Source organism: Salvia miltiorrhiza, chromosome 6 (genome assembly GCF_028751815.1).
Source record: "Salvia miltiorrhiza cultivar Shanhuang (shh) chromosome 6, IMPLAD_Smil_shh, whole genome shotgun sequence".
Lineage (NCBI taxonomy): Eukaryota > Viridiplantae > Streptophyta > Magnoliopsida > Lamiales > Lamiaceae > Salvia > Salvia miltiorrhiza.
The window spans coordinates 12,045,204-12,068,427 of NC_080392.1; the positions used below are offsets into that span (position 1 = coordinate 12,045,204).

Sequence of the window (23,224 nt, forward strand, 5' to 3'; positions counted from 1 at the left end):
ACAAAACAAGTCACAAATTCAATCAATACAATTCACACATTTTGGACAGGGAAAATTCAAAATTATTATCCCCTGAGAGAGAGAGAGAGAGAGAGAGAGAGAGAGACAATCATCCATTTCTAGTTGAGCTGCTGCAGGAATTTCTTCATTCGCTTTGAGAAGCTCAACAAACTTCTAAAACTCATCATCTACTTTCCTACAAAACATATCTTTTGACAATGATTACAAGTCCCATTACTCTCCCCTGTTTCTACAAGACTTGGAAAGCTTCAAAAATATCAACTTTTCTCCACTCCAACAACCATTATGCTATGCCCCAACGTTACGAGCACATCAGATTATCAAATCTTGAAAGAATTAGGGTTTAATCGGAAAAAAAAAAGATACAAGTGATAGAGATATTGATGTAGATTTAATTAAACATTTGAAATTATTGTGAAAGTGAGTTTGTGTTGTTTATGTTCTTGAATTCACAACCAACTCGATAAATTCACAACTGAATCGCTAATGTTGGTTATGAATTCAAATTTTAAAATTTAAATTAACTAATTGTATTGATTGTGAATTCTTACTCTCTCCGTCCCGCAAAACTTGAGCAATTTCTTTTCGACACGAATTTTAAGGAGTTAATATTTTGTGTGCTAAGTGTGGTAGGTGAAAAAAAATGAAAAAGTGACTAAAGAAAAAACATTTGTCATATATAAGGAAAGTGCTCAAGATTCGCTGGACAACTCAAAATAAATATTGCTAAGCTTCGCAAGACCGAGGGAGTATTTTAAAACTCAAATTCACAAAAGTAAAAAGCTTGCAAACACGGCTTTGGCCAAAAGAATGTGAAGAACCAATTGTATTACTTTGATAGAAAGAATAATGTGAAGATCTCTAAGTAAAATGTGCAGCATAAATAATACACATGAGATACCACGTAACCTATATAATCCTTAACTGAATTAGGTACCAGTAACAAAACTACACAAGGGAATATCACCATTAAGATATATTTAATATCAGGAGAAAAAAAATGGGGGAAATATAACAACAAAAACTCATCAACAAAAGATGAAAAAGAATAATCTGTACGACCAATGGAGCCGGAGCGGAAGCCTTACAGCCGATATTATCTCATACACCGATATGCATAGCAGGGACAGACACCATGTATTCCCTTCCGAGCTCTAAGATATAGGTGAGACCCCATCAAGGAGGTCAAAAATAGTAATGTCCTTGATCCAACCATAATATAGATGAACCCCTACTTTACAGACTGAAAGAGAGTGATTCTCGAGCCTCTTGCTAGTGGTAAAGATCCATTTCTTTTCCTTTGAGGGATACAGGCACAGGCACAGGCACAGGCACAGGCACTGGCACGGCAAAATCCAGATTTCATGTAGCACAGTTTTGAGCACATCCTAAGTCTTTTTTTATTCTAATATCAACAAATTTTTCTATATATCTCTCTAGGGGACTATAATTTGTAGTATTTCCAACCTCTGGCCAACCATTTTCATTGGTGCATGCTGCATGCTAATGGCTACTCCAATATGTGGCAGTTCCTAATAAAGTCATTCGAGTAGTTCACATATTTAGTCCAAAATGGACGAAGATGCTCAAAACCTATCTCCAACCATGGTTTTGACTGTCCATTGTAGTGAATCACGGCTGCCTTCTTCACATATTCAATGTTGGTGTTATTCTGATAACCCAAGCCAAGCATGTGCCAAGAGGGATCGATTGGGTGAACATGACCCTTAAATGCAATCAAAGCAGGAGGAAGAGTTCCAAGTTTCCATAATGTCAGGTTTGACTTTAGATTCTGCAAACACAACGTCTAGTAAGAAGGCTGTAAACATAAGAGGTGATGGGGACAAGTAGACGTGTTAACATTGCCCTCATCAGTAATTGGAGAAACGTTAAGGCCATGTGATAGATTATAGCAACAAGGAAATAAACATGATGATCTCTAGTAATTCTAGTGTGTGTGTGTATATATATATATATATACATATATATATATATATATATATATATATATATATATATATATATATAGAGAGAGAGAGAGAGAGGATCAAGTGAGAATGGCTAAATGTGGTGAGAAATGAAAATGAACTTGGAACGTGAGATATTCAAATTCTATGGTTGATAATTATTTCAATAATCATGTGAAATGACATACAACTTTCCACTCCATACACTCTTCTCTCAGGGACATCCATAGCCAAAATGCTTGTTCATAAAAATTATTGACTTGTTCACGAGTGTTCAAACGAATTCTCAATTCTCAATACATCAATGGAATGGTTCCAATTAGAATGCTCATATATTGTGAGAATAAGGATTAATATGAATAAACCAGTATATAGTGTTGAATAAGCTACTATTACTGCATGAATAACCATTCAAATGTTCGAATCCTAGAGGGAGCGAAAATTTCACCAATTAACTTAATTGAATTGTGGTTATTCATGCATTACATGCAGCTTATTCACCTCGTTATTTTCATTTCTCACAAAAATAGTCATTTTCACTATAACCTGAGATTCAAATGAGAATTTTTATTTAAAATGAGAACGGAGAACCATTCTCATCCCTTCGATCGTGAAGATCTACGGTGGATCCATCATCTTAATGGATAAATGCAGCACTTGGATTCAAATCTTGAAGGGAGAGAAAATTTTAATTTTAATTTCACGGCGAATGCAATAACATTACATGTCCATACAGTGTCATCAATTCTCACTACAAAATGTGATTTTCACTATAACCAACCCCTATATATATATAGGACATGGTTCAAACAAACTAGCCTTAATCTATCAACTAGAAATCAATTTGCACCATTGATCTTTGTGTGATCTATGATTGTCATAGAAATAGAAAGAAGCATTATAGTAATACACAAAAAGCATAACTGTAATAAAACATTATAGTATACATAAAAAAGCATTATCATAATTACAAAACATTATTCTATGTGAAAACTAATCCTCACCATCGATTTAATCGTGATCTACGGACCAAATTGGTCTCTAGTTACAAGAATAAGGATTATTTACACTAGAACCCAAAACATAACTATCTATATATACATGCATAATTGAGGAGGTGCATAGTTTAGGCAAGGGAGGTCGCACTAGTTGGGCTAACCGGAAGAAACACTCTAACAGTTCTAGTTCAAGAAAGAAAATTTGTATAACCAGAAAATATTCTTGAGTGCTAACATGAAAGAAAATATTTTCGAGTGCTAACATGAAACCAGAACACAGAAAAAGAGTTGGGCTTAATTAACACTTAAAAGAAGGTGTGAGCTTTGTTTTTTGTCTTTTTCTTCTTTTTAAATTAAACAATAAATTCCCTTTATCAATGAAAACAAATACACAATAAAAGCTACAAAGAAAGATAATAAAAAAGAGACTTAGTTTGCATGAAAGATTAATATACCTCTTTAATCCAGGAGTGATAAGTATCCCTAATATTTGTCTTTCTCCAGGCATGCAAATCAAAGATATTCATCCCGTAGGCCCATGCACATTCATCTGGATTCAAATTCTTTGCAATAAGTGGATGAGAGAAGTTGAAATAATTCCTGAAATGCTTAGACATAACCCACTCATCTTCGCCTTTACAAGTTTCAACAGCTCCATTAACTTTTCCATTGAGATCAATTTCCCATAAAGGAGCCAAATCGCGTTGTATTACAACATCATCGTCCAAGAAAACCACCTTATCGATGTTAGGGAATAGCTGAAGAACATAACCACAATATTATTCTTTGCTTAACAAAGGAAAAAGACAGGTAATAGTTGAGAGTCTTGAGACCATGTGACAAAATACAGTAATGGAACAAATTCTTAATCCCAAATGTAATCTAACAATATAACTAGTTTTCAAAACGGAACCACACATAACTTGCAAGGAAAAATTGATCTCATTAAGACAAAGAAAGAGCATACTCCACCTGATTTGGCAAGGCCTTATCCATATATTAGCTCAAATGAACTATTCACCCAAAGTAGCAAGAAGATACTCTTAATCAAGAACATGCAAGTTCAAGTTAAATAAAAGAAAATAATAGTAATATAACAAGCAAATTAACCAATTAAAGCATTTAAAGAATAAATGACAAAGAAAATCCTAGAAGTTCAAGCTCCATTTAAGGGGCTGATTATTGGGAATGTGATATATATATGTCCTACCTGATGGGGCCATAAATTAACTAACCACCCATGAAAAATTTCTTTTCTTTACACCTCTCAGGCAGATTACATTACATTAGCTAGAAAAGAAACAGTTTGCAATTCGTTCGATTGCATATGTAGACCATTCGAAGGCAGTTCACAATAAATCCAGTTAATACAGATATCTGACACCAAAACGAAGTATAAGTATCAATTACCTCTGGAAGATATATCCTGAGATGGTTCAGCAATGAGATATACTTCGGACTTCTAGCCTGTAATTTTGAGGCAAACGTGCGAGGGGTTGTATCACTAAGATTGGCCATAGCAAAGTGATATCCATGGTAGTAATTTCGTATTCCATTGTGATTTTCCACAGCTTCAAGAACTGGGATATTCTCTCTTGTTAACCAATCAAATTGATGTATACCTTTAACTTCAATCACAGCAGGATACAGAGGATTTAGGGCGAACCATGAATGCATGCCTGCATAAGTTTTTTTGTCCGTTATGACATGGAAAACAATCTTTTCAGGGTTCAGAGATGACTGGACAGCAGAAGTCACAACAACTGAAGCAGCAAGAATGTTATCTGTTGATAACACAAAGTGATGGTAGGAGTTGTCAGAAAGCAAAGGAAGTAACTCTGGAGTAGGTAATTGTCTGCGTGCATAAGCATTGGAAGCATACTCATCAGTCAGCCTCAGTGAGAGACAGTGAATGGACTTAGGGATTGCACTGGCAGCAAAATGCTTATTCATTAGTTCAGCAAACTTGGAGACCCTGATCTCTCTTTCAGAGCTCTCAATCTGTTCAGCCAAAAAAAATTCACATGAATAACTTCTGAAACAATCTAGAATTAAAAATATGCCTATTCCACCAAATTATACTCCCTCCGTCCACCAAAAATATGCGTATTTTCCCATTTCAGTCCGTCCACCAAAAATATGCCTAATCCATTTTTGGCAATATACCCCACAAACACTTTTTACTATTACACTCACAAAAAATGTGGGACCCATATTCCACTCAACAAACACTTAACACAATTCTTAAAACTCATGCCGAAGCCAATTAGGCCTATTTTTGGTGGACAGAGGGAGTATATATATATATATAGAAGATCAAATAAGAATGGACAAATGTGGTGACAAATAAGAGTAAATCTGTAATGTTAGATTTTCAAATCCTATGGCTGATAGTGAATATGTGAATATTACTGTTGGTTAATTCATCCACAATTACCTAATGTAGTAGAATACTTGAGATAAATGTAAGTATGTAATGTGGTGTTCAATGACAATTGACAAATGTCATATAAGGAAAGATTTTCTCCAACCCATGTTATAATGATCCTACACTAAAATTAAACGGACACATCAACTAGTTAAGTCATTAAATATATATATTTTCTAATTAAATATCAGAATTCAGGATGGAAAACCGTAGTCAAATACATGAATCCTATCACATGATGGATAAAGTTTTGAATTAATAGATGGGCTATCAGAGATGAAAGAAAATGAGAAGCATCTCTTTCACAAATCAAACGCATAAAATTAGCTAAAATATTTCAGAACACAAGGCTGGTGAAAATTTTACAGCAATGAAGAAAGGTGACTTTTGAAAAGAGACAGAGTACAGTCATCAGGGAAGGCTTACCATTCCTTTTATAATTAAAGCAAACTCCTTTGCACTGTATTTGTTGTTTTTCATTTCAGAAACCAGTTGACTGAAAGAATCTGGGATCTTTAGATTATCGGGGATTTTGTCAGAGTTGACTTGATTCAGTATTTTAACAAAGTCCTTGACGAGCCTCTGTCATATAGAAACAACAATATATGTTTTAACTTTCAAAATAAGATTACCAATATATCTAATTAACTCCGTAGATGTACAGTGTAAAACAATAGAAGTTTACCCCAGAGTCATCAGCTCTACCAAGAAGCTTTGGTCCCAACCGTCTCCCTAAGCAATCTGAATTGATAGAAAGTGAAATTTAAAACCCAAACAAATAAAATAAAGGGAATAATAACTATTCACTATACAAGGAACACTATAATTTGGCATTTAGATGAAGGAATGGGCAAGACGTACAAAAAACACATAATAGAGCAACAACCAGGTCTACCGACAGAATGACACTCAGAAATTAGCTTACAAACCAAGTTAAGCATTCGCTCATCAAAGTTTCACACACATAAACTGATATACCGATTGGCAACATAGCTCAACAGAGTACCTAAAATAGCAACATGGCAATGCCTCACCACTTATATAAAGTGATATCTGAGGATATGAAACTATTTATCACTACAAATTGTTAAAAAATACATCTTTTCACAATGAATATGCATAAGACAATGTTATTCTTAAAAAATGAGGAGAAATAAATCACCCCAAATACTTATGATCGAAATTATGCATGAAGCTGCAGTTGACAATATGAAAAATAAAACAATAGTTGAAGCGCCTATTAACCCCCCCCCCTCAAGAGCTTTGATCTAGGTTACACATTTCAAAATATTCTTTTGATAGAAGAAACTGAAACTAATGCCTAAAACTGAACTGGACAAAGCAATTTTGATGACTCAAGATGAGAAGTTCAGCAAAAGCACAATATCTCCAGTCCAGATCATCATTTATTCACCATAAAGTTCCATTCACATGAATGAAGTTTCCGTATGACAATCTTAGCTCACCATTATCAACCCAAGCATAAAAAACCTAGCATGGACCACACATATCAAATCAGATCCTAAAGCAACCGAACACCATCAGAAAGTAAAACCTTAAATCATTAACAATCCCAATCTACAATAAACTAATTCCAAAAGATCCAAGTAACATCCTGACAAAACCAACAATGACACAATACCATCGGAGAAAGGAACACGAGGGAAGTACCGAATGAGGAACACTTGTTGACACCTTCAAGTGTGACGAGAGCCGTGAGAATGAACACAAACGGCAACAAAAATGCAAGTATAAGAATGGTGTGGAAGAGAGTGCGGTACGAGCAGTGGCGAGCTGCGACCTTGATCTTCATCAAATCTCCTCCTCCTCCTCCGTTGACATTTCCTCCGCTGCTGCTGCTCGAAGATATCGTTATACTTCTCATGCTAGGTGAGAAGTGCAGCTGCATCTTCCTCCTCCGCCACCGCCTCAGACAAATCAACAAACCACTACAGCCTCCGCCTCTGCCGCCAATACTATCAACGCAAATACTCTCAGAACAAAACTCCCCAAAAAACTCCTGCAAAATGGCAATGAAGTTTTAACCATCACACAGCTCAACAATCCCGATCTTCCCTCCTCGCGGTGTCCCCCACCGCATTTAAATTCCGATTCCATGATGTCCCCGACCAATCTACTAACCTTAGGGTTTCCAACTGCTCATCCATTCTTACACCTATATACATGCATAATAAAATTTATCGGAGCCAAGGAACAAATCCGTAATACTATTAAATAAACAAATCGGTTATATCAATCACAGCAAAGCAAGTCCAATTGATCGCACTCTCAAACTTTTTGCCGCTTGAAGACGGTGATGATTGAATTTTGTGTGTACAGATCGGTGCGGAGGAGGAAGGGAATGTGGAGAGAGAAGTGATCGGTGGCCGGTGGGTGTTTAATTTGGCTTGGCTGATCGCATACGATGTATGTATACTAATATTTCATTTTTCTTCTTACAATACATACAAATATGGAAATTATTAAATATTTAATCATTGCCAATGATTAAATATTTCAGTATGTGAGTAAGATGGTTGTGTATAACCATCTTCAGTTATCGTTGAGACATTTGCTTCGACTTTAATTTCTTTTGTGGTTAATTATGTTTTGCCGGCCGAATTATAAATGTTTTACATTCTGGTATTTTTTTGCCTCGCATACTTTATAATCTTAACAAACTATGAAATATTTATTTACTACTTCATCCGTGGATAAAAAAATAATTTCTTTTTATTATTTTGGGACTGTTAATAAAAATTAATTCTTTTTATTTTTGGACATTTATCTCTTTATCCACTCACAATAAAATTTAATATTATTATTAATATTATCATTTAATTGATATTATTTCTCCACCCACAATGCATTCAACTATTTTTGTTAAAACTCCTGATGTTTCCTTTTAAGACTATTCTTTGTGGATGAAGTGAGTATTTATTATGCATGTTTATTTGGATATCTCGAACAAAAACTCGTCGATTATTGATAATCGATACTCAACATTTGGCTCGGCAATGTGGTTATTGAAGTTTTTTTTTATTGGGTATATTTGATGATTGATTGGGTATAATCGATTAAATTAATTATACTATACTAAATTAACTTTAAAATTATAAAATATAATTTATTATTTAACGGTTAAATCATTTAATTTAATTTAATTATATATTATGTGAAATTTATTAACTTATAAATTAATAATTAAATTAACTTAAAATTAATCACATATGGAACAATTAACTCTGAAAGAGTTTAGTGCTCTGAATTACCATAAGTAACACTGTGTAGTTCATAAGAGTAATGTTAGCAGGAATGTTGACAACTAGGGATGGCAGTGGATCATGGACCCAGTCCAGATCCGATTTTACGGATTTGGATCTCAATTTTTTGGATCTGTGGATCTGGATCTCATTTTCTAAAACGGATCTGGATCTGGATCTTGAAATTCGAGATCCGGATCCGACCCGATCCGACCCCGTGGATCCGATTTTATTTAAAATATATTATTTATTTTTTATATTTATTTTATCAATAGTATTAGGTATATTAAAAATTAAAAATAATAGAAAAAATAGAATAACTTTGAAAATTCACCAAAAAGGAATGGTCTCTGCAGAGAAAGGACGATCCTGAGATCTCTGCATTTAATGCGGCTGTACTTCTGGAGTGCGTGGCTTCCTTTGAACGCTGGAGTTTCAGTCCGAGGAAGAATGTTTAACTGATATTTTACTTTAGTATCAGTCCGATGATTCCACGTGGCTCGCATTAAGTAATCAGTCAAAACTGATTCTTCGACTGATGCTTCAGTCGGCAACTTCAGTCTTCAGTCCTTCGTTCTTCAGTCTTCAGTCTTCAGAACCGCAACTAAACTAGAAAAAGAACTCTAACACTTGAGTTCTAGCAGTTCTAGTCTATTACAAAAGAAACCTATTGATTTTGGTGTCATCAAAACAAGGATTAGGATATTTCACTAAGTTTCCAAACATCATTATCAACCCATAATGATAATCTACACTACCCCTCAACCATTCCTTAGCCCTGTACAAATTGTTCCTTGGTATATTATATTGGAATCTTTCATAATATCCTGCCTAAGATCAGTTACTGAAAAGTTAGGTCTAGTCCTAAATGCATTCAAGTATTTCTTGGCTATCCACTTGCTTGTGAGGAGCTTATTGCTCATATGCCTAGGGCATGAGTGATCACCATGCATGTGTCTTTAGAATGAAAGACTCATCCTTTTTTACTACACTGCCATATACCTTCCACACACATGGTGGAGTACATTTTGCAAAGCACTGAGTTTTACTCACTTTCCTAAAATGGATAAACTTACCATATTCTATATTCCAAGTAGCCAATGCCTCCCTACACTGCAGTCCATCTTGGAACCTCATTCCAAGAACAATTTCAAAACTCTTGTGATCACAATTAGGGTCATACGCAATCCTATTGCTGTTAATCCCAAGATCAGATTCTTCACTGTTCATATCATTGTCACTTTGCTCATACTCACTTTCAGTTTCATCAACAATGTCTGGTTCATTTAACTGCTTCATTAACCTATTTAATTCCTCATTTTCAATTTCCTTTCTCATTCTTCTAGCATTTAAGTATTCAGGGTCATCAGTTTCTAAGTCTGATTCACTAAGCCCATCATCATCATCACTGGCATCTTCCTCTCCATCCTCTTCTACAATACCTCTAGCATCTGCCCTCCCACCCTCAGCTTCTACCCTTATTCCAGTATCTACCATTTCTTCAGTGATAAACTTCTCTTCTACTTGATCTAATATCTCATCTAAGTCATAGCTTTCTGCCTCAGTAACCACTCCTTCCCCAGCTTGAGTTTCTACTTATGTTAGGTCCCTATCCCCAGCCTGAGTTTCAACTTGTGTTAATTCAGGTTCTATCATAACAATATCAATTATACTACCCTCAACAAACTAATTTTCTTGTGCATTTTGCATTCTCTCCCCTTCTACAGTCTCTGGTTCATTTACTTGCTCAGTATTTTCTCCTGGGTTAGTAAACACTGCATTGTGTGTTACATCTATGTTTTCTGTGTTCTTTTGCAATCTACCAGACCCATCATCTACTCCCCCATCAACATAGACACTAATCACAGAAAGCCCTTCTTTCAAAAGATTCAACATTTGCCTAACTTGTTCATCCCTTCAATCAAAACAAACATGTTCGTCCTGCGATATCGAAAGAACAATTTAGACCATGGCTTATACCCTACATACTTCACAGCACGTCGAAGCTTAGCATAATCAAACCAATTAGACACCAAATCAAAAATACCCAAGTAAAACCCTTCATATAAATTGGAAACCCCCCATACTTATCAAAATAACCTCCATGGTGAACGAAAAGAGCAAATATGTCACTGCAAACAAAAAATGCCACACGAGATACATCAATTTCTAAACTTATCGCAAATACGGTTCTACAACTACGAAGAGGTGAATACTTATGGGTTCACGACTTCGTCGTCGGCCATGGAGACTGTGGACGTGCCCTTCTTACGGATTCTCACCCGAAATCATTGGTATTCGCCCTCAATCGCCCGCGCCCGTTGAACTTCGAAGAACCCTAACCTACCGAATTGGAAATGTAATTTGGGAATTCAAATCTGGAAGGTTAAAAGATGAAGAAACGACGTCGTTTCTTCTTAATGAAAACAACGTCATTTTTATTTTAATTTACGGTGTCCTACTGTACAGTTTCCGATGCCACAGTGTAATTTTCCGATGCCACATCATTTTAAATTTAGGGGAAACCAGCGACCATACAAAAACGAGACACAAATGTAAGGTTATGTATTTAGGGGTAGATTTTTCAAAATATGAGCAAAAACCAATTCCGTGTAAACATTATCTCTCCGTTGAGTCAGTGTTAGACTCTCTGTGTCCTGAGTCGTCATCTCTCAGTGGGTAGCTCCTTGACCTTCGTTCTTCACAATCATGTTGTGGAGAATAATACAAGCCATCATGATGTCTTTGAGATGATCAATGTATCAAATTCGGGCCAGACTTCAAATGATTCCCCATCGAGCTTGAAGCACTCTAAAGGCACGTTTGACATCATTTCGTGTCGATTCTTGCATCTTCTTGAACCTCACCTCTTTCAGATTGGTCACCACCAATGGGCTCTTGACGAACGTTAGCCACTCACGATAGATGCCATCGCATAAGTAGTAGTCCATATCTGGTAGTAGGATCGGTTGACTTCAAAGATCACCGGCGATGACGTTCCTCCCACGACGTCGGTGAACATAGGTGACTGGTTCAGAACGTTGATGTCGTTGTTAGAGGCAGCGACACCGAAGAAGGCATGCCAAATCCACAAATCGTGGGATGCAACGGCCTCCAAGATCAAGGTGGGCTCTCCTTGATCAACGCGTGTAAATGCGTCATGCCACGCCTTTATGCAATTCTTCCACGCCCAATGCATACAATCAAGACTCTTGAGCATCCCGAGAAATCCATGTCGCGTCTCGTGCATCTGAAGAAGTCGTTGGACATCCGCCGTCGTAGGACATCAAAGATACTCGGCACCGTATGCCCGGATGATAGCTTTGCAGAATTTATTCAGGCATAGACGCCTTGTCGTGTCAGGCTGTCAGCGATTTTCAGATACTCGTCAAAAGTATCCGCACTAACACCGGTGGCTAATTATCGAATAGCCACTGATAACACTCATTTTTTCATGGTTTTTAGTGTTCGTATAATGTCATTTTTACAAGGAATTGAGTGTTGGATGATTGTTTTGTGCTTAAATTGCTTTATCTTGTGAAACATGATTCTTACTCGAACTTTGAAGGATTTTACAGGTTTATTGAGTTCGAATTTGGAAAACTGTTCTGAAATAGAAGTTGTAGATCGTCTCGATACGAGTTCGTGAGCGCAAACGGATCATAAATCGGAGTTTGAACGAGAAAGTTATGGCCGAAACAAAAACATCGCGCGCAGCAGTCAAAACTCGGCGGTCAACGACTTTGACCGCCGAAAATGGGCATTTTGAAGAAGAAATTCGGCGACCTAAACGGCGACCGCCGAGTTGGTCGCCGAAATCGCTGTTTCAGTTTTGCACTGCGAGTTCTAAATTCGGCAGACGCTGAATTTGGTCGTTTTTCAGCACAAAAACGGCGGTCAACTCGGTGACCGCCGAATTGGGCGGGTTTGCGAGTTTTTTCCGATTTTTAGAGTTCTTCTGGGTTCCAAACACTGTATTTTACCCTGACACTATAAATAGGTCTTCTTTTGACCTATCTAGGGTTCCCAGCTTTTATTTTTCTCAGTTTCATAGCTTTAGATTATTATTGTTTTCTAGTTTTCAAGGCTTGGATCAAGATTGAAGATTCAAGCTGCTACAATCGTTCTTATTCAGTTTTTATATAATTCAGTTTTTCCAATTGCTTTCTTATTTATTTTGTTTATGTTTTCTTTTGCGATGTCTGGCTAGTTCTTTTATCTGAACCTAGGGTTTGTACATAGCTGATTAATTATATGTGTATGATTTATTGATATCAATTTGCCCTCCAACTTGTGATTCATGAATTCTGGTGCTTAATTTCTTGTGAATTATTTGGCCAATAATTTACATGTCTAGCTGTTCAGTTTGAGTCTTGAATGCGATAATTGTTCAGCCGATTCAGGAATGCATGTTATAGAAGTAGCCTTGACACTTGAATGGGATAGGTGAAACTATAGGGAGCTATTCTTTGTGTACGCTTGAGAGTTAATTTATTCCTTGGAATCTTGAATGTGAAGGGGGGTAAATTAATCTACTTTCATAGGTGTTCGTTAGAGAAGCTTGTGAATAGTTCTGTGATCTCTCATCAGGGTTGGATTAAATTGGTAATTGAATCAATATATTAAATGCATGTAGTTAATTAATTGGTAAAAGTACATCCCTAGGGTCAGAGTTTTCTTTCTATTTGATTTAGTTATCATTGTTTATCTGCTCTTTAAATTTTATTTTATTAAATTTAGTTTTTGATTCACCTTCTTATTTGTTTTGCCTGTTTACTATGAGTGTCTGTTTAGGAAATAAATAGAGTAATTTCGTTTTACAGTCTCTGTGGATACGATACTCGATTGCTACGTTTGTGCTACAATTACACCGTTTTAGTTGCGGTTTAGTTGCTAAGTAAATTAGTGATCAGCCACCGTGTATTTCTGCAATGGCGTGAGAGAGTCGCGGCCACACGCATCGACCCCCATCCGAAGTAGCCATCAACACCTTGCACAACATCAACGACGAATGAGAATAGCTCCTTCTGCATCCAAAAACGCCGTCGAAAAAATGTTGGCCCGTACGTCGGATTGTCGTTGAAGTAATCTTGCATAAGACGTAGATGAGCAGCCTCACGATCACGATAAACGAACCCCCTTGGTAATAACACGTCGTTCGGGGTGTGGTTCGGAGAAAAATTGAGCAACTACTTTTTGTGAATTGACGATGATATCCATGATTTCTTGCGCCTCCCCCTCGGACGAAGACGAAGTATCATTGAACCATTCAACCATTTTTGGGGGAGAAGAAATAAATGAAAAAATAGAGAAAAAGAGTGAAAGAGGTTAATGAAATGGGATAAATGGGAGGGTTGATCCGTTTATATAGGAAGGAAAAAAAATGGTCATAAGAACCGTTGGAAAAAAAGAGAAAAAAAAAATTGGCTGAAAAGAACTATTGGATTCAAACAATTTCACTTTTTTTTTTTTCCAGTTAAGCACTTGCATTGCACGCGCCATTTATAAAGGCCATTGAGTCTTACTCGAATTTTCGAGTCTCCGCCTGACCACATCGGCTTATTCGATCTCTCCCTTACTCGAGTAAGGAGGACTGAGTATAAGGATGTGGATGCTCTAAGAATTACTACCATTTTTCAGAATAAATCATAAAAGTATACCAACTACATATGATGATGAAATGAACATAAGAATTACCATTTCAATCTCAATTCTCTCGCGGCATTTCAGTCACCCCGTTCGTTCCACCATCTTCACTTACTTTAATAGCTTTCCATAAACAATAATATTCTCTCATTTCTCATCTCTACATCTTTCTCTTTGAAAATACTGCCAATCTTATTTACACGATACTGCTCCAAATCTCATACCAATAAAATGGGTTAATTGCATATAAATTATTGGACTTTCAATAAATTCTCATTTTGCACACAAACTTTAAAATCTTTATTAAAATTACTCAACTATTAATGTTTTCTCATTTTTCATATTCGTCCAATTTTCATCGAGTCGACATGGCATAAATAATATTCGCTTGGCATGAATATGCTTGCGTGACATAAATATGACTGTGTGAAAAAATAGAACTTGCGTCGTATTGTGTAATTGGATGAAAATAACGTTGTTTCATGCCCAAAATTTAGTTAGAGTAATTTTAATAAAAAAATTAAAGTTCATGTGCAAAATGAGAATTTATTGAAAGTGGAGTAATTTATATGCAGTTAACCCCAATAAAATAGTTGAAAATATTTAATATCTACTATTCTATAAAGGGGTAATCATGCATAAATATATAAATTTTCGCTCAATTCTAATTTCACACATGAATTAAAAATTCTAATTAACTCCAAATATCCGAACTTTCAATTATTCTAACACGATTCTCAATTTTTGACGAATTAATTAATGTCATCATGACAAGCTGAAATAACAAATTAATGTCACAATAGTTAACCGAAGTGCCATGAACATCTAACTACATCGTTTAGTACATTAATCACTTAAACCATATAGATATTTTAAGCGTCTACCTTGGCATTAATTTGGAGGTAATTGTCAGTCGTTTAGAAAAATAAAAATAAAAAATGAAAACTTATGCATTCGAAGGCATACATAGAAAACCAAAATTAAGTAAAAGTTTATATATTTATATGCAAGTGCATGGAAGCACTATATGGATAGAGAATTCGCGATCAGCATTACGTTAAAATTAGAACAGTAGCTTGACATACGATAAAAGTACAATGAGCGGAAAAGAGTTCCTACATCACATATGAGAGATGAGTAAAAGACATAGTAAGTAATAGCATCAAATAATACAATGTGAGAACCTTCTAACTTCAGCCCACATAGGAATATACTCAGATGGTTCTTACTACAGACTGCAAGTGACAAAAACCAACACAGATCCAATATATAAATGACAACAAAAGTGTAGTAAAGAATAAATTGTAGTTTACCGTTCCAACGATATGGCATTTAGGCAACAGCAGGCATGTCCTTTAGCCACGCATCCAGTGGCTTGCCGATTGAGTAAACAATGAAACCAATCTCCCTGAGCTTATCGGCATTCACAACGTTCCTCCCGTCAAAAACAAAGGCAGGTTTCTGCATGTTGTCATATATCCTCTGGAAATCGAGCTTCTTAAACTCATCCCACTCGGTCAGAATGCAGACAGCATGTGCATCTTTGGTAGCCTCATAGGCGTCCCAGACAGTATGCACTTTCTTCACTGTGGTCGGGCTCATTGGCTGGAGGTGAAGGGGATGGTCCCAGTCGAACTTGTTCATCGAGAGGTCCCTCTGGATCTGGTCGTCAGTGACCTGGGGATCGTAGATGCTGAGTTGGGCCTTGTCCCCTAGGAGCCCTTTGCAGACGTCGATAGCAGGAGTCTCTCGAGTATCACCTGTGTCCTTCTTGAAAGCAAAACCCAGGATGGCGATTTTCTTGTTAGCAACTGTGTTGAACATGGACGAGACAAGTCGGTTGACAAAACGGTTCTTCTGGTAGTCGTTAATCTTGATGACTTGCTTCCAGTATTCTGCAACTTCAGGGAGACCATTGCACTCGCAAATATAAACTAAGTTCAGAATGTCCTTCTGGAAGCAGGAACCACCAAAACCAACACTGGCGTTGAGGAACTTGGGACCGATTCTTGAGTCTGTGCCAACAGCATAAGCCACCTGGGAAACATCTGCTCCAGTGGCTTCACAGAGAGCTGACATTGCATTCACTGACGAGATACGTTGGGCCAAGAATGCATTTGCAGCAAGTTTTGACAGTTCTGCTGACCATAAATTAGTGGTGAGGATGCGATCTTCAGGAACCCAATGAGCGTAAACATCCTTAAGTGCTTTAACTGCCTTGTTGCCTTCTGGGGTTTCCCTGCCTCCGATTAGAACCCTGTCTGGGTTGAAAAGATCTTGAATTGCAGTACCTTCAGCAAGGAATTCTGGGTTGGAAAGAATCTGATAATTAATTCCCTTGCTGTTATGGGTCAAGATTTTTTCAATGGCCTCAGCGGTTTTGACCGGAACTGTAGACTTCTCAACCACTATCTTATCAGATTTTGATACATCGGCAATCATACGTGCTGCACTTTCCCAGTATGTCAAATCTGCAGCTTTGCCAGCTCCAAGACCTCGAGTCTTAGTAGGGGTGTTGACTGACACAAATACTATGTCAGCCTCAAACACATGTTTCTCCACATCTGTGCTGAAGAATAGGTTCTTGCCCCGGCACTGCTTCACTACCTCATCAAGTCCTGGCTCATAGATAGGAAGTGTATCACTGTTCCAGGCAGTGATGCGTGGGACAGAAATATCAACAACAGCCACTTCAATATCAGGGCATTTGAGTGCTATCACAGCCATTGTAGGGCCTCCCACATATCCAGCTCCAATACAGCAAATCTTCACCATTCTTTCCTTTGTTCTGGTTCCCTGAAAAATTTACATGCAAACATTATGCCATCTCGTCTATGTAAATGCAAAGCATCACCATAATTGAACGTTACATTCAGATATCAGGGCAGAGATTATTCATAAAGGAAATTTGAACAAGCTTTGAGAGCACTGTCATGAAATGATATATGATCTATCAGATCCGCAGAAAATTTCCTGACCATCATTCAACATCATAATTATAACAGAACCAACAAGAAAGTGGACTGCATTAACCAGAAAAATTTAATTCCAGTAGAACCAAGTGCAGCTAAAAGAGTATAGAGAATCAATGACAACGTAGGCAAAGATTACCCAGAATCTGATTCCAATTGCTTGAAAAGGTGTCAAGCTTATTCTTTATCAAAATCCATGATAATGAATACAGCATAACATCAAAGTATTTTGCTAATCAGATCTGAATAGTATAATTCAGAGCAAGAAGTACCAGTCTGCCACTGACACCTAAAGATCACAGAGTTATCATGAAAAAAGAGATCTTGCAATGCTCAGTAATTCTTCAAGTTAAATTACAATATTTCTGAATAGATCTACCACACCAACACTGTCTACTGCACGGAATAAGCTCTGAAAACCAATACTTGGAATTCACGTTAAACCATAACACAACGATAATTAGAATTATATCACATACTTGGCGAAACTTATCGAGATCTAACAAAATTCCGTAAATTATACAACTAACACCAAAATGAACATTACAATGAGAGATCAATTCAGTTAAACCTTAAATTACTACAATCACGCAAACCGCCGTTTCAGATCAGACATCACCGACATAAATAAAACCATACAACAAAGCGATAAACTTGATCTACACTCATTTCATCAACAAAATGAAACTCATAAACCTTGGACACATAAACTTCAGAGACAAAACCACGCCCACCGACACAATTCTGGTTGCTGATGTTCGCACATAATGAGAGAGATTAACAATCTATGGACAAAATGAAGTTGTGAATTGGAAATGATGAGGTTTACCTCTCGATCGCGCGTTGGGATTTGAGGGAGATGAGAGAGAGATCTGTGGGAAGGGGAGTAATGTATGAAATGAATTTTGTTGAAAGCAAAGAGAGCGGGTAGCTCCTTAAATAGTCGTTGGAATTCCAAGATCTACCTCCGTGGACTTCACAAAAAGACGAAAACACCCCTGTGCGTAATCAGATTTCATTAAAATACAACAGTAACCCTACACCTTAAAAGGGGGGTTTGGCATTTGATGATTTTGACGGCCCGCTGGCAAACAGTCTCAAATCTTAAGTGTTATCTCTCTCTTTTTTCTTTTTCTGTACCACTTTTTAGCCCGAAATCCGTGGGCTGACCCGATTAACCCGCTATCCGAGAGAGTTAGAGTTGAATATTTTCAACCCGATAAAAGTTATAATCCGAGCCCGTAACCAAATAGCCCGGCATCCGATAGGGCCGGCCCGACTAACTCGATGGGCTAGCCCGAAACCCGAATACTTAATATTAAATATTTAGATATAAAAATAAAAAAATAACAAAATATTATAAAGTTTCATCATTTCACTTTTCTGTATTTTTGAGATGCTTTGCTTCTATGAATTCAAACTCTTGTTGGATATTTTATTGTTTTTTCGTTAACAAAGTTGAACATTTTATTGTTACCAACTTATTTTATATGTTATGCAATCTTCATGTTTTTTTCAATATCTTATATTTTTGCATTTGCTTGCTATATAATTTATATCTTTGATTTCTATGTATATTTTATACATTATACATTAGATCATTAAAAATAACAAAATACAAATGATTATTTTATTTTACGCATTTAAGCCGACTAGCCCGATGGGCTAGCCCGAAACCCGAACGTTTAGGGTTAGGGTTGAAAATTTATAACCCGACAAAATCCCCAACCCGATTAGCCCTCACCCGATTAACCCGAAACCCGATAGGGCTGGCCCGAAACCCGGTGGGCTGGCCCGATTGACATCTCTACCACTTTTTATACTCTCTCTGTGCGTGTATGATTATTGGTGGCACAAATTTTAAATGAATGTATTAAAAGTGAAGAAAATAGTTCATTTTATTATAAAATATGGGTAAAAAATAAAAGGTTAGTGATGAAATAATGTCCAAACATAACAAATGCACACTCTTGTAGGACGTTCCAAAATAAAAAGAAGTGCACACTCTTATGCGACAGAGAGAATATATTTGTAGTTATAACAAACAAATTTCAATTATTTTATTATGTATTTGAAAAATATTTATAGTATAATAATGGTTAAAAATGTGATCTTTTTTGTAACATTAGTAAATATACTCCATCCGTCTCACTTCAAATGTCTTGTTTTTTTTTATTGGGTTGTCCCACTTAAATGTCTTATTCCCCTATATGAAAAAAGTTAGTCTCAAAATGTAAAAGTTTTGGGGTCTACATCACCTTTTAACCGTGCCGAAAAGAAACAGGACACTTGAAGTGGAACAAAAAGAATATTTTATTTCTTTTTTATCAACACTATTGTATATATCATGTCTATATGTATACAAAACTATTTTTAATCTAACTTACTAAATAAAATTTAAAAAGTTAACTTGATAAAAATAATTCGTTGAACATCTCAAAATTCTATTTTACATAACTATAAATTAAGCTAAATAATTTGTAAAATGGAAAAGAAATAAAAAAGTTATTTATGGAAAATAATACTCCTTCTGTTCTATTTGAAACATCTCATTTTTTGGGATACATAAATTAAGGTATAGGTGATTTAGGTATAAATCAAGTTGTTTATAATTAAGTTGGAAAGAGAAAATAATTTTTAAAGAATTTCTATCAAATTAACTGAGAGAGAAGGTAAAAACTAACTTTTTTTGCTCTCTAAGAAAAAGACTAACTTTTGTGTGTCATATTATGTAATTAATAAATTATGTGAGGGGTGTTTGTTTTGTGTTGAGTGTCTCAAAATAAATAAACATTTCAAAAGGATGATCCAAATTGAAAAGTATGATATTTCAAATGGAATGAATAGAGTATTTTTGACTGAACGATGTCAAATATGAACTTACTTGATCGTCACTGTTGTTCCTATTAATCCACATATACTTTGTTCCATATTAATTGTGACATAGTCTCGGTTTAATCATAAATATATTACTCCCTTCGTTCCATTACAAATGTCTCACTTTCTATAATGGGATGTCTCATTATAAATGTATCATTCCTTTTTGTGGCAACATATTCTCTCTCTATACCTACTTTTAAAATAATAATTAAACAATTTTCATCAATTCACTTTATCTACTAATTACACATTTCTTAATCTATGTGTCCAAAAGTAATAAGATATTTGTAATGGAACGGAGGGAGTATAACTTTTACCATAGAATCATGGTTACATCAAATATATTAATTGCATTGGCCACAAAACAATTTATTGATCTCTAACCTTGAAAAATGTTTTATTACAAACATTGTATGCATGATAAACAAAGCTAAACAAATATGGATACACGTAAGTCAACCACTGAGTTCGTTCTTTGATGGTGGCTGAGCTACACCACTAAGATTGATCTCGTCGATAGATGGTGCAAGTATGTATTTCATTTTCTTTTTGTCAATTTATATGTTGGTACTAGAGTGAGTAATTACTGGTGTATGGATGGAATATACCAATTATAATTTTTCGTTGCTTGTTTATTCAGTTACCAGTTAAAACTTTTCGTTACATGTTTACTTCTATTGATAAGACTGATCAATTATGCAACAATTAGCTTTCAGATGACTAGATTAGCACATGATGAATGAGTTGACGCCTGTCTAAGTAGTTGACTTGTCTAAGCAAAATTAGATAGCTAACCTATCGTCATAGCACATGATGAATGAGTTGACGCCTGTCTAAGTAGTTGACCTGTCTAAGCAAAATTAGCTAGCTAACCTACTGACGATAGATTGTTTTTCAATTGGACATAACTGATGTAGGTGAAAGATGTGGCAGTTAAGTTTCTCGCGTTGCTTTAGAAAATCTTAAGTTGATTATCTATTGGAGACATTAGTCAGTTTATGCAGATCAATTGATTAAGTATGCTGATGGAAGTACGTTGATAATATCAAGCAGTCGAATGAGTCAATTGACATGTTTGTGTGCTTATTGTGATGATAGTTTAATAACACTCATTGTAAAGACATAATTTAAAGTATGCAATGTTCAACATGGTTTAGAGAAACTTCTCCTATGTCCACGGGCTTGATAAAAAATTGAACTCACTTAACTTTACTTACTTTAGAGCTGCAAGTCAGCTGACCAATTATGTAACCTTAAATTGATCCACGAGTTAACTGACCATGACTAGCGATCTTACTTCACTTTCAGCCAAGTAACACTTTGTTGCTTACTTGCTTCTACTTTTAACAACAAACTCCTAATTTTTCTAAGTAAAAGGTAAGTGTTTGAAGGTGGGTTCCAATTTGAACAAACTATTACAATGAAGAACAATAATGATGGTTTAGTTTACTCGATCTGAGGGTTTGGAGTAACTGTTGGAATCTCAAGAGATAACTTGTATTAGAACCTCAGAATTTGTAGTAATTGAGTTTCCCTTTTGGTTCCTTCACTACTATGAGTGATTAAAGATATGAACTTTTAATTCGCTTGTGAGTTTAAGTTTGCAGTATTTTCAGGTACCTTCATCGAGGTGAGTCGTCTGGTATTTATAGGAGGGAAGTGAATAGTAGTCTAAATTACATCAACTGGTCATCATCATTCGACGGCTTTGGTATCTAACCAAAACGTAAAAAAAAAAATTCCAACAATTTTCTCATTTTTTTATGAGGCCTAAACCACTATTAACTCTATGCAACGAATTGAAGAAAAACTTATCTCTACTGAAGGAAAGTGGTGCAGGGAGCTAAAGACTTTATGCAAAAGACTACTTCCCTATAAGTATGTTACTTTCCATTGTAAGAGAATGGTTAGTGCAATCATTAGAAAAGTAAAAAAAAACTATAAGGACAGAACCTAGACAAAAAATTATTATGGTCGGGTTAAATCAAGGAAATGAGACCTTCGGCAAAACTGAGGCACCCAAAGACTCTCCTTTGTGAGAGGTCTTGGGTTCAATCCCGCTTGCGTGCGGTGATGTTTTCTCACTTTAGGTGGTGTTGTATTCCTGTTTGCATGCGGTGTTGTATTGTTTGGTGTTGAGGTCCCACACGCAGGGTGTTTCTCGCCTGCATGCGGTGATGTTTTCCCACCGCTTGGGTGGTGGTGTGGTATCGCCTACATGCGGGCTGCATAATTAATTATATTCAAATACCTCTTGTAATTTAAAAAAAATATACTTTGTTTTTAAAAAAAAATTGTATATACCTATCAGACAAGTTGATTACAAATACATCAGATAGTAGATATTAAATCACTACAATATACAATCTATTATATGTAAGATCATTTGGGCTTTCTTTTTCACTTGTTCACTTTACGCGCATCAACCATTTGAGCGTCCTTTTGCTCATCCGCCAGCAGCTGTCCGTACTTGCTAAATTTCAATTAGAGAGCTTTGTATCGAGACTTGTCATGGTGACTCAAAGTTAATAAGAATTCACTTTTTAATTTTTATAAATTGTAATTATATATTATATAGATCTTATATTTTTATACAATGTATATTTATATAAATTATACACCATAAATATATATATATATATGTGTGTGTGTGTGTGTGTGCGCGTTTTTTTAATTTTTTAATACCGTCAAACAAGCTGAAATAGAATTTTATTAAAAGATAGAAAAAAGCGGAAAACCAAGAACCCTTGAAAGCACAAAGAAGCAGACTAAGGGCCAGCCTCGTTAAAACTTCATTAAGAACACCCGAGGGGGAAGCCTTAGTGAGGAGAAAGAGAACTAGTCTAAGGACCGACGGAGCTGAGTTGGGCGGCCTCAAAGGTTCCGGCCAAACCATCGCCCCTAGACTACCCGGCTCACGACCGAGCAAGACAAAAGAAAAAGAGCCAAGAACTCAAGCAAAGCGAGTAAAAAAAGGAATGGTGACATCATCCGTAACAAATTCATGTAACCCAGCAATGTATTTTTATGTATTTTTAATATGTATTTT

General features: G+C 36.0%; 2 protein-coding genes across 3 annotated transcripts; both read right to left on the reverse strand.

Annotated features, from left to right (window-relative positions):
- Positions 1–834: 834 nt before the first annotated feature.
- LOC130988702 (probable galacturonosyltransferase 13) lies at positions 835–7,819 on the reverse strand. Its single transcript, XM_057912623.1, has 6 exons — positions 7,086–7,819; positions 6,100–6,155; positions 5,841–5,996; positions 4,397–4,987; positions 3,442–3,744; positions 835–1,813 (listed from the first exon to the last, which is right to left on the reverse strand). Exons 1-6 carry the CDS (start codon positions 7,321–7,323, stop codon positions 1,532–1,534), a joined length of 1,626 nt encoding a protein of 541 aa, XP_057768606.1. The 5' UTR covers positions 7,324–7,819; the 3' UTR covers positions 835–1,531.
- Positions 7,820–15,457: 7,638 nt separating this feature from the next.
- LOC130988703 (UDP-glucose 6-dehydrogenase 1) lies at positions 15,458–18,310 on the reverse strand. Of its 2 annotated transcripts, none has more exons than XM_057912624.1 (2): positions 18,125–18,310; positions 15,458–17,119 (listed from the first exon to the last, which is right to left on the reverse strand). In XM_057912624.1, exon 2 carries the CDS (start codon positions 17,096–17,098, stop codon positions 15,656–15,658), a length of 1,443 nt encoding a protein of 480 aa, XP_057768607.1. In that variant the 5' UTR covers positions 17,099–17,119; positions 18,125–18,310; the 3' UTR covers positions 15,458–15,655. The 2 variants fall into 2 exon arrangements, with proteins under 2 accessions (XP_057768607.1, XP_057768608.1); XM_057912625.1 differs by having other exon boundaries at positions 17,992–18,200.
- Between the last annotated feature and the right edge of the window lie 4,914 nt (positions 18,311–23,224).

Excerpts from the sequence above, each read along its gene's own strand:
- LOC130988703 (XM_057912624.1), bottom strand. The coding sequence starts at position 17,098 with ATGGTGAAGATTTGCTGTATTGGAGCTGGATATGTGGGAGGCCCTACA.
- LOC130988702 (XM_057912623.1), bottom strand. The coding sequence starts at position 7,323 with ATGCAGCTGCACTTCTCACCTAGCATGAGAAGTATAACGATATCTTCG. Across the intron at positions 3,745-4,396 it reads TCAGGATATATCTTCCAGAG|CTATTCCCTAACATCGATAA; the intron begins GTAATTGATACT and ends TATGTTCTTCAG. Across the intron at positions 1,814-3,441 it reads ATCACTCCTGGATTAAAGAG|AATCTAAAGTCAAACCTGAC; the intron begins GTATATTAATCT and ends TTGTGTTTGCAG.